General features: G+C 41.8%; 1 protein-coding gene across 1 annotated transcript; it reads left to right on the top strand.

The window, feature by feature from the left end:
• On the top strand, nucleotides 1–3,861 carry LOC144679646 (interleukin-8-like). The gene is made up of 4 exons (XM_078540236.1): nucleotides 1–168; nucleotides 1,421–1,556; nucleotides 1,687–1,770; nucleotides 3,134–3,861. The coding sequence occupies exons 1-4, from the start codon at nucleotides 105–107 to the stop codon at nucleotides 3,156–3,158; spliced, it is 309 nt and encodes a 102-aa protein (XP_078396362.1). The 5' UTR covers nucleotides 1–104; the 3' UTR covers nucleotides 3,159–3,861.
• The last annotated feature ends 7,799 nt before the right edge of the window (nucleotides 3,862–11,660 follow it).

The following is an 11,660-nucleotide window of genomic DNA, read 5'->3' as shown; positions in this document are numbered from 1 at the left end:
TGGTTATAAATAGAGAAACAGGACAACGAGAAGTTAGATACAAACTTCAGCCACAGAGCACAACAACAAGAAGAACATTAAGACCATCACACAAGCAAAAGACAATGAACAGCAAAGTTACTCTCGCCGTCTTGACTCTCTTTGCACTTTATGTGGCTTCCACCCAAGGTAAGAGATAATCTGACTTCATAGTTGCACAGCAATTATACAGAACCTAGAATCTGATTTAAAACATTTATATGACTAGTAGAGTTATGGGTAAATGCAAATAATACTGATTAAGATTAACATTTGAAATTGTAGATGTCAGTGTGTGTTATGAAACAATTAGTTGTTAAACATAGACTGCACAGTCTAACTTTAGGGATCAGTTCTATCATTTGTAACTTCAGAAATGTATTGTAAAGTGTTCAGGGATGGATTAGTGATTTTTTATTGTTACTGAGTGATTCAGCCACAATTGCTCCATTTTGGGAACACCATCATCACAAAAGCTGCAGTGGTTCAAGATTAGCTCAAAACCACCTTTTGAGGAAATTGGTGATTGCAAATTAATCTTACCCTGCCAGCATCACCTGTTATACATTGTGTTGAGACAATGCTGTTCAGTCTCAAACCATTAGGATGTGGCAGCCTTAGACAACTTAGTTCGCAGCTCATCCTGCCTGGACAGTGGACAAGGATTAGGCGAGTGAATGACCCCAACTTACAATGTGCCCCAAGATCAAAAGCAGAGGTAAATTTATGTTGAAGGGCATTTTTAACAAAGGGTGTTGAGTAAGGCAGAAAAGGAAACAATGCTCCTTTAAGAAGAAATATTGCCTTAGGCTTAAATAGTTTCAAGAAAAATAACTCAATTTTAGCCAGTGGTTAGGCAGGATTTTATTTTTATTATTTACCAGGCTGGAGTTCAGTTGAAGTCAACAAGATTTTCTATAGGTGTAACTCTGCATTTTTACTGACTTAGAAATAGAGCAGTTTACTAACTGTATCTTGCTTTCACTCAGTACAATTGCTAATCATTCCAGCTTTTGGACAATTGGAGAAACACATATGTGAGGGTCATGGTATCTAATTTATATAACATGGGAGACTACACCACCAGATTATGCTATTAGAAATCCAGATATTAAGAGTGAAATTTAATAATTCATTTTGAGGGTCCACTTATAGGAGAGGTCAAATGTGCTAATCTGTAAGAGCGTCTAATATACACCTGAAATTTGCCAAGTGAGGACATATAGCCTGAGAGGTCTAATCTTTGGCTGGCACACTTGTTTCAGTAGAGAGAAATTTTTAGGGTGTCTGCTATCAATAGTCAGCTATCGCTTTGTCTAAGACTATCTATACATCTATACGAAAAAGACATTTACAATTTAAGTTACAAATACTGACTTTCTGTAACCTGTTCTTTCCATAGCTGCATCTCTCAGACAAGCAGGAGTGAGCTTGCGCTGTCAATGCATTAATACAATTTCCAGATTCATCCATCCAAAACACATGGAGAATGTTGAAATTATTCCCAGTGGCCCACACTGTTCAAATGTTGAAATCATGTAAGTTTTAATAAGTGATTATGGAAAAACATACCGTGTACGTGAATAATGCTTACATAATTTTTAATGATATTTTTATTGAAAGTAGATAGCAGAACTTTAAATAATTGTCATATTTCGCTTCTTTCAGTGCAATCCTGAAAAATGGTTCTCCAGTGTGTCTGAATCCTGAAGCCATTTGGGTGAAGAAGATCATTGACCTGTTGACCAAACGGTAAGTTTCAGATGCTAGCTTGCAATAAAACAATAGATCTATCTTAGCTCTCCAAAAAGTAGCAAGGCATGCAATGGGAATAAAGGCACCGAATATGTTAGGTAGGGTTTATCTTCACTGTCTGGGTATATATCCAGAAGAGCAGATTGACTGCCTATTAGAGAACCTACTTGATTTTGGAGAATGAAAATCAGGCGGATTCCGTAAAGAGCTGGTGATCAATCCACCAGGTACAGTCCATGTGGTAAAGATGAAAATCTATATCACTGAGTTGACAAGCTATTGATAAAATTGCAGTTAACCGTGGGAGGACCTTGGATCTAGAGAACCTGAAATGGACGAATTGCAGTGCTTACCCATATTCTATTGGGCAAGCTGTAACTTAGTTCAAACTATTATTTCTGCATGGCGTTGAGGGAGAGAAATATCAATGATGACAGGACTTTTCACTTTAAACCCCAGTGAGACCTTCCTCAAGTATTTCATGAACACCTCAAAAAGCAAGACTTAGGTGGCAATGTATACTGTAACCTTTGCAGTATATCTTCTGTGGTATGAATGTAATACTGATCCATTTCTCACACACCCTGTCCCCTTAGGTGATGTACACTGGGGAACTGGTTTAATGCCAAATAATGTTAAAAGCTAGCACAGAATTTCATTGCATCTTACGTTGTTTGATTTGAAACAGCAGTAAACCTTTGCAATTATCACCAGTTGTAAATGTGTTTTGCTGCTCTCACACAAAGGTTTTAACAGGAGAAAGGGTGATATTCTTTCAAAAAAATGACAAACTGGTGAACATTTTGTTCATTATGCTCTGGCACCTGAGCTCCAAGGGTTTGATTAAGAGAAGAAATTACAGAAACTGGGCTTGTATTCCCTGAAATAGAGAAGTTCAAGGGTAAATTGATTAAGATTTTGAGGAATTTGAAAGGAATAGATGGAGTAGATAAATGAACTTTTCTTCTCAATTGGGAACTCCACAACAAGGGACGTAGTTTAAAATCAGGGCTGAGCCAAGAGAGAAGTTAGGAAACATTTTGTTGCATAGAAGGTGTTATTCTCCTCCCCAAAAAGCAGTAGACGCTAATTCAATTCATGATTAAATCTGAAATTGATCTTTTTTGCGAAACAAGAATATAACAGGAGATGAGGTCAGGACCTGCAGTTATAGTTAAGATACAGATAAGTCGCAATCATGTGGAATGGCGGAACTGACTATTCTTATATTCTGGAGCAATTGCGTATGAAACAATATTTAAGACATGAGCTTGTGAAATCAATTGCTTTCCTGAATATTTTTATCATATATTCCTGCAAGATTGAGAGTAATTTTTATTTGTTTCTGTATATTTTATAGTTCCAAGACTGAAGACACCCAGTAAGGGGATCTCAATGGCTGAGTGCCGAGAAGGTGACACCTATCCACAATGAAACTCTATACTAACCCCGACATTTACAGATCTTTAACCATCATGTTCAAGCCTGTCGTAAACTTGTAACAGCGCGGGACTGTCTGACTGATGTAAAGCAATGTATTTACAATCATATGAGGGGACATGTTTCATTACATTTTCCATTACATTTTTATTATAACCTTAATTGGCCGGCCAGCGTGAAATGGCTTCTGGGCGTGATCGTGGGTGTGGTCGGCTTCCCAAACACCCCCACCCGCCCCCACCGAGCCCGCACACCAAGGGCAAAATTCTGCCATTGCAGTTAAATAACTGGACTGTGTAGACGGTACAACTTTGATGCTGTTTTCAAATTGCCATACACTTGCTGCCTGATTAACATGTCAGCGTGTAGTTACTCACTGGAAATGAAGCTCGCAATTTTGAAGTGGCATATTGTCAGTATTGTAATTTTGATTTTTATTGTAATTTATTTGAGTTGTAATTTATTTATTCTCATTGATATTTATGCTGTCCTAAAAAAGTTTAATTCCCTACGTATTTATGTTTTGCCATGAAAACACTTGGTAATTTTGTTAACACGAAAATGTGTGTATGAGGAAATAATCTGTAATTTATACTTATTACAAATTGATAAGGTATTTTTATTTAAATAAAGGAAGTATTATTTTCTGTATGTGTTTTACAATATCAATTTTTGGTCTCTGTTTAAATCATTGAGCTTATCTGAAATGAGTAGACAACGGAATGTTAGTCGGCAATTCTTAGCTCAATGATAGCACTCCCAGCACTGAGTCATGGGCTCAAACCCCATCCTACAAATATGAGCATATTGTGGGGCTGATACTTTGGTGCAACACAGAGGAAGTGTTGCACTGACAGGAGTGCCTTCTTTCTGATAAGATGTTAAACCAGGGCCATGTCTTCCCTCTCATGTGGACATGCAAAATCACATGGCAGTAATCAAAGGAGACCAGAGGAGTTCTCTGATGCCCTGGCCAATATAAATCCCTCAATAAGCATCTAAAATAGGGTCGGAATTGTACGGCTCTTCTCGCTAGCAGGATCTTCTCGTTCCACCGAAGTCAAAGGAGTTTTGAATTTCTCGCCGCATGTTCCACCCTTCCCCCACTGCGATGTGTACATAAAATTCCACCCAAGGTGTTTGGTCATATGTCACATCTCTATTCGTGGGAAGATGGGTACATTTTGGCTGCCACATATCCCTACATTGCAACACAGACTATACCTGAAAAGTAATTCTATGGCTAAAATGTTTTAGGATGTTCTGTAATAATGAAAAGTTCTGCTCAAATGCAAGTTCACAGTCTGTTAGCCGAACTCACATGAATTATCCTTCTAACTTCATCATTCTTTCCAAACAATTCTCCATCCATGAACTTTAAATCCCTAGATTCTGGAAAGGCTCCATCAGACTGGAATGTAGCAAATATAACCCCTCTATTCAAAAAGGGATGGAGGCAGAGAACAGGAAACTATAGGCCAATTGACGTCTGGAGCAGCATTTTCAGATTTGCGACTGGGGGCAGGGCCCGCTGACCGATGAGTAAAATGACGCGGGGTGACGTGGGTCGTGCGTCTTGGCGTCACCCCGCGTCTGTTAGATTCTCAGTTCGTCGGACGCACAGCCAAGTCAGCTGCACACCCGCAGAACTGTCAACGGCTTATTATGGACATTAGAAAATTAATTACTGAATTTAATGGGCCAGGCAAGGAGGCCAGGTGGCCTTTGGATAATGCATGAAACCTTATCCACGGGCGGGATGAGGTTTCATGTAAGATTTAAAATTTCACAAACAATTTTTAATAAATGTAATGGACATGTCCCAGCTCATACGACAGCTTCGCATGAGGGGGCACGTCCTTAAATGTATTTCCCTCTTTAATTAGGTTTTTAAAAGTAACACTGATCTCCCCGAGGCAGCACATTTCCTCAGGGAGATCGCTGTGCTCTTTCACGCTCATGCACGAAAGAGAGCACCCCTGCTCAGGGAGCACCCCCCGCCCGCAGAGGGAGCTCACAGCGCTTCCGGGTGGATGTCACGCTGGGCAGGCCCTAATTGGCCAGCCCATGTAAAATGGCGGGGCCCACCCCCCGCCGATCCAAGGTGCCGATTGGGAACCCACCCGCTTGCGCCCGCTCCCGCACAAACCCGACGGAGGGAAAATGCTGCCCCTGTTGTGGTGGTGCTGTTGGATTGATCATTATAGAGCTTATAGCTGGGCACTTAGAAAATCTTAAGGTAGGCAGGAAGAGTCAGTATGGTTTTGTGAATGGAAAATCATGTTTAACAAATGTATTAGAGTTCTTTGAAGGAGTGACATGTGCAGTGTATAGAGTGGAGCCTGTTGACGTACTGCACTTGGATATACAGAAAGCATTAAATAGTGTGCCACATCGAAGGTTATTGAAGAAAATTAAATTTCATGGTGTAGTGGGTAACATATTAACCTGGATAGAAGATTGGCTGGCTGGCAGAATACAGTATGCAGAAATGGATCTTTGTCTGATTGGCAGAATGTGCCGAGTGGAATCCCGCAGGGATCTGTGCTGGGGCCTCAACTTTTTACAATTTACATCAATGGCTTAAATGATGGGAGTGAAGGTATGGCAGCTAAATTTGCAGACGACACAAAGGTATGTAGGAAAGTTTGTTGGGAAGAACACATAAGGAGTTTGTAGATGGAAATAAGTTGAGTGGGCAAAAATCTGGTACATGGAGTATCATGTGGGAAAATGTGAAGTTGTTCACTTTGGCAGGAAGAATATAAAAGCAGAGTATTACTTAAATGGAGAATAGCTGCAGGATTCAGAGCTGCAGAGGGATCTAGGTGTTCTTGTGCATGAGTCACAAAAGGTTAGTGCGCAGGTATAGCATTTAATGAAGATGGCTAATGGAATGCTGTCCTCTATTATGAAGTGAATTGAACACAAAACAATGGATGTTATGCTTCAGTTAGACAGGGCATCTGTGAGACTGTGTTTCCAATACCGTGTGCAGTTTTGGTCTCCTGATTTAAGGAAGAATGTAAATGCGTTGGGAGCAGTTCAGAGCAGGTTTACTAGATTAATACCTGGAATGAGCATCTTGTTTTATGAGGATAGGTTGAATGAGCTGGGCTTGTTTCCATTTGAGTTTAGAAGAGTGAGGGGTGACTTGATTGAAGTAAACAAGATCCTGAACAGTCTCGATAAGGAGCACGTGGAAAGGACGTTTCCTCTTGTGGGTGAGTCCAGAACCACTGGGCAGTGTTTTAAAATTCTGGAGGGTGGGGAGTTGGGGGCGCCCTTATAGGACAGAGATGAGGAGAAATCCTTTGCCTCAGAGTGGTGAGGGACTTTGGAAGATGGTGGAAGCAGGGTCACTGAGTATTTTTAAGGCAGAGGTAGATAGATTCTTGTTAGGCAAGGGAATCAAAGGTTACAGGGGGTGGATGAGAAAGTGGAACTCGAAACACAAACAGATAAGCTTTGATCTTATTGAATGGTGGCGCAGGGTCAAGCAGCCGAATGGCCTATTTCTGCTCTTATTTCATATCGTCATATGTCCGTATATATTTAATTCTCAAAAGTTCACTCTCGGATCAATCAAAGTTTCCCATTCATATTGTACATAGACCCAGCAACCTAAGATTCACCAAAAGGTTGGGTTAAACTAGACAAGAAGGTAAATGTTAAATTCACAGGTGACCTCCTACTTAGAAACAGACTAGAAACAGGGCTTGAATTCTTAGGCCCAACAAATACCATTAAACATATGAGTTGTGCTGAGATTCTTTCATTTCTTGTTGCAATTCAAAACTTTATTGATACAATTAAACCACCAATTGATTTCAGAGTCATGAATGAATTGTTAAAGGTCTACTAGCAAATTAATAATGTGAACTTACATCTCCATAGAACCTTCCATGACTTCAGGATATCCTAAGACACTTTAGCCAATGAAGCACTTTAGAAATGTGGTCCCGGTTGCAGGAATATGCGGCAGCCCTTTGGACAGGGAAGATACCCTTTTGGATCTTGTCCCGGGGCACCTTTGGGGGAGCTAAGCTGCTCTTTGGTTCAAGAAGGCAGCACACCATGACCTTCTCAAGGGCAATTAGGGATGACAATAAATGTTGCCTCGCCAGCCACGCCCCCATTTCATGAATGAATGGTGAAAAAATAATTGGCTTGGCAGGTATAAAAGCAAAACATTGCCTTTCCGTTCGGTCAGTGGGGGGATGGATTTGTTTGTACTAAGTTGGCTTAAGGACTTTAAAGGACCATTGGGGTTGGGTGGAGGGACATAGGCTAGCATGGAGGGTATGAGTGGTTAAGGGGGAGTTGGTGGGGGGCATGAGATGGCATGGGTTGGCACTGGTAACGCATGGGGTGTGTGGGCGTGCTAATGGGTGAGAAGGGTGAGGGCTGAAAGCCCTGTTTCATGTTTTAATCTTTATTTTTAAATTTTAGACACAATGCCAATCCCTGAAGAATACCTTCGGCCAGCCTGCCTCCACAGTCAGCATCCTCCTCAGTTCTTCCCGTGTCACCCGCCTTTACATCTAACGCAGTTCGCACTGTCCCCACCAACCCCAACCCCCTCCACTGCTCTGAAAATCCGACATGTGGATCACCATTTTTAAAGGTTGGGTTTGCGGAGCCGGGAATTCCCCTGTCTCTGTGCACACGACCCGGGTGTAAAAATCTGGGCCACAGTGAGGGAGGAAACATTAAGGGGTTTAATGTCTTTGAAAGTGGATAGATCCCCAGGCCCAGGTGAAATGTTTCCCAGACAGTCAAGGGAAACAAAGGAAGAAATATGTAAATAGGCAGTCCACATCATCAGTGATGTAAGCTCACATGACAACAACGTAAGCAGAGATAGTTCTATATGAAGCCTCATACTAAGTCTTGTATTGTACATAGTACAATATTCAATAAAATATAAAGTTTATCAAAAGCCTTGCATTCAGCATTATTTATCAATTCTGACCAAAGGCAACCAAATCTAAGACCCACAATGATGATCACTGACTGATCTTTACTTTCTAATCCTCTTTGGACACGGGTGTGTTGTCAGAAGACTGGAGGATGACTAACATTGAGCTGTTGTTTAAAAAAGAAAGAAGGGATAGTCCCAAGTAACTATAGGCCAGTCAGCTTAACCTTGGTGGTGGGCAACTTATTGGAAAAAAATTCAGGCAGATGGTATAAATCCCTCAGAAAGGCACAGATTGATCCGGGATTTGTAAAGGGAGTGTCATGCCTGACTAACGTGATAGAATTTTTTGAGGAAGTAACAGGAGGATCAGCAAGGGAAGCATGTTTGATGTTGTCTATTTGAATTTTAGCAAGGGTTTTGCAATGCCCCAGATGGCAGTCTGATCTGTAAATTAAAAGCTCATGGTTACCAAGAACTCCTTCCATTTGAAACAGCAACTTAATTGTACGTCATTCAGTTGAGTTTTTGCTGCTCACAATGTGGTCTCTGCTACCTGTGGGAGAATTTAAGATCATAACCTTTGCCTCCACCTTGTTCCATATGTATTTTTTTAAGTCAGTCTTGTCTTGTTTTTTTCTTTATCCCATCATCTTACAAATGTATTGTTTCCAGAGGAGCAAATTGACATCATTTCCTCCTCTATCAACGTCAGGCAGTACCAATGTTCCATTTATGTGTGGAATCCTTTCCATAGTGTCATCCACAATCTGTACCTTCAAGGTTTCTGCCAATCCTGTGCCAAACAGTTGAGAGAAACCAGGTGCAAACTCACCCGATTGCAAATACTTGGGGTGTGTGAGACTCAGCTGCCTGCTATTGATTTGAATTTTCAACAGGTATAAAACTGGCGACAGCTCAGTGAAAATTCAGCCAGCTGTGTAATGGGTGGGCAATCTACAACACCAAATTTTCCACCCCTCCGTTGTGACAAACAAAATTTCCCCACACGCAGTCAACAATCCTGTTCTGCCCTGCTGAGAAAGTATTTTGAACTTCTCCCTAACTAACATAAGCTGGTTGTCCACCACCTGGAACCCCCATCAGATGCTACAATGGTAATTTTCTACACTATTTAGTGTGTCATTATTCCTTTTTTTTCAACATTCCAATGATTGGAAACTCTGGAAAGTTTCACAACTTGGAGCATTCAAACAATCTTCAATAAACAGATCATAGGAAAACTGGAGTAGGTTGTGTCAAGAATAGTGTGAATTTTACCTTCCGTTTGCTGGCGCGGGCTGGCAGACAATTTTAACTGGGCAAAGATCTGGCAAATGGAGTTTAATGTGGGAAAATGTGAAGTTGTTCACTTTGGCCTGAAGAACAAAAAAGCAGAGCATTACTTAAATGGAGAACAATTACATAATTCTGAGGCGCAGAGCGATCTAAGCGTTCTAGTACATGAATTACAAATAGTTGGTATGCAGGTACATCAAGCAATTAAAAAGGATAATGGAATTCTATCCTTTATTACGAGAGGAATTGAACATAAAAGTAAGGATGTTATGCTTCAGTTATACAGGGCATCGGTGAGACGACACCTTGAATACTGTGTGCAGTTTTGGTCTCCTTATTTAAGGAAGGATGTAAATGCATTGGAGGTGGTTCAGAGGAGGTTTATTAGACTGATACCTGGAATGAGTGGATTGTCTTATGAGGAATGGTTTCCACTTGTTTCCACTGGAGTTGACAAGAGTGAGGGGTGATTTGATTGAAGTATACATTCTGATTCTGAACGGCTTTGACAAGGTGGACGTCAAAAGGATGTTTCCTCTTGTGGGTGAGTCCAGAACAAGGGGGCACTGTTTTAAAATTAGGCGTCGCCCTTTTAGGGCAGAGATGAGGAGAATTGTTTTCTCTCAGAGGGTTGTGCAACTTTGGAACTCTCTGCCTCAGAAGCTGGTGGAGGCTGGTCATTGAATATGTTTAAGGTAAAGGTAGATAGATTCTTGTTAGGCAAGGGAACCAAAGGTTATCGGGGTTAGATGAGAATGTGGAAATCGAAACACAAGAAGATCAGCCATGATCTTATTGAATGGCGGAGCAGGCTCGAGGGGCCGAATGGGCTACTCCTGTTCCTATTTCTGATGTTCTTTTGTTGTTTTGCTTGCAAGGAGGAGTGGCAGAGAGGATTGAGTCATCAGGTGAAGCAGAGCTCTATATGCAGGTCTTGAGCAGGTTTTGTGCAGAAGCAGGATTTTCATAGACACTAAGATCAATTCAGCCACAATTACCAAGGCCACTGGAAATTTATGTGAGTGTTTTGAAGGAGGAAGTCTGAAATATTCCCACGTCTGTCGGGGTCACAAAGTGTGGAGTGATGATTCTTGAAAAGCTCTGGTGTTGTAATCTATAAGCTTTAGGCAGGACAGTGATTTGATCAGCTTTGTTAAAGCATTTTATTTCTCTTTGTTACAAGTGGATGTCAGGGGGAGAAGCAATGCTGGGTGGAGCCTTGCACGGACTGGCAGTAAACCAAAGTTCTTTTTCTGGGCTGAGGAACAACATTCCTTCTCCTCCTGCTCTCAAAAAATTCAAAGTTTAAAAAACTTCTATTTTATGATAGGCTGTTCAAAGCTGATACACATTAACCTCAAAATTGTATTCTTCTATATTCTTTCATGGGCCATCATTTGCTGCCCAACCCTAATTGCCCTTGAACTGAGTGACTTGTTAGGCCATTTTTGAGGGCAGTTAAGGGTCAGCCACATTGCTGTGGGTCTGGAGAATCATGTAGGCCAGACCAGGCAAGGACAGTATATTTCCTTCCTTAAAGGACATTAGTGAAGTGTGTCAGGACCCTAATCTCCAAAAGTTGTCAATTGGTCACTTCAGATGCCCACCCAAGATGGCAGAGGCTGGTGAAGCCATTTAAATAGGCTGGTAAGTGACCCAATGCCCTTCGCTACTGTTCTGTTTCCACCACACACATTGACCCTTCTGCATTTGTGAAGGCCTCCTATGGGTCCGAGGACACCAGGCACTGAGCAGCACTGAACCATCTGATGGGTGGCCAATGTTAGCAACCTCCCAGGGAGCCATGGTCAAGAGTAAGTGGTGAGCACCAGCTAGGGGTGTGCTCTCTTCCCCACCACATCTCTGTTCCTACTCAATCTGTGTTCCTCCTCAATTTGGGATGCTGCTCAATTTGTTTCCTCAATGCTCTGGTCTCTGCGGGCTTCCACCTTCTCAGTGCTCCAGCCTTTCCCGGCTCCTGAACTCTCCAGCCTGCTGCTCTCTCAGGACTATTGCTCTATCTCTCTGGTCTCCTTCTTACAGCTCCTCCTTCCTCTCTGTGCTCCATCTCTGTCTCTGAGCTCCTGGTCTCTCTCAGGGTTCCTGCTTTTTCTCTCTCTCTCTGGCTTCCTGCCTTCTCTGAGCCCCTGCTCGCTCTGTGCTCCTGCTCTCGCTGTCTCCAGGCTACTGCTCTCTCTCTCTCTCTCTCTCTCCCTCCCTCTCTCTG

This window comes from Cetorhinus maximus, chromosome 1, assembly GCF_964194155.1.
Source record: "Cetorhinus maximus chromosome 1, sCetMax3.hap1.1, whole genome shotgun sequence".
NCBI lineage: Eukaryota > Metazoa > Chordata > Chondrichthyes > Lamniformes > Cetorhinidae > Cetorhinus > Cetorhinus maximus.
This window is presented reverse-complemented; position numbering and strand designations above follow the sequence as displayed.

Excerpts from the sequence above, each read along its gene's own strand:
- LOC144679646 (XM_078540236.1), top strand. The coding sequence starts at position 105 with ATGAACAGCAAAGTTACTCTCGCCGTCTTGACTCTCTTTGCACTTTAT. Across the intron at positions 169-1,420 it reads TTATGTGGCTTCCACCCAAG|CTGCATCTCTCAGACAAGCA; the intron begins GTAAGAGATAAT and ends TTCTTTCCATAG. Across the intron at positions 1,557-1,686 it reads TGTTCAAATGTTGAAATCAT|TGCAATCCTGAAAAATGGTT; the intron begins GTAAGTTTTAAT and ends CGCTTCTTTCAG.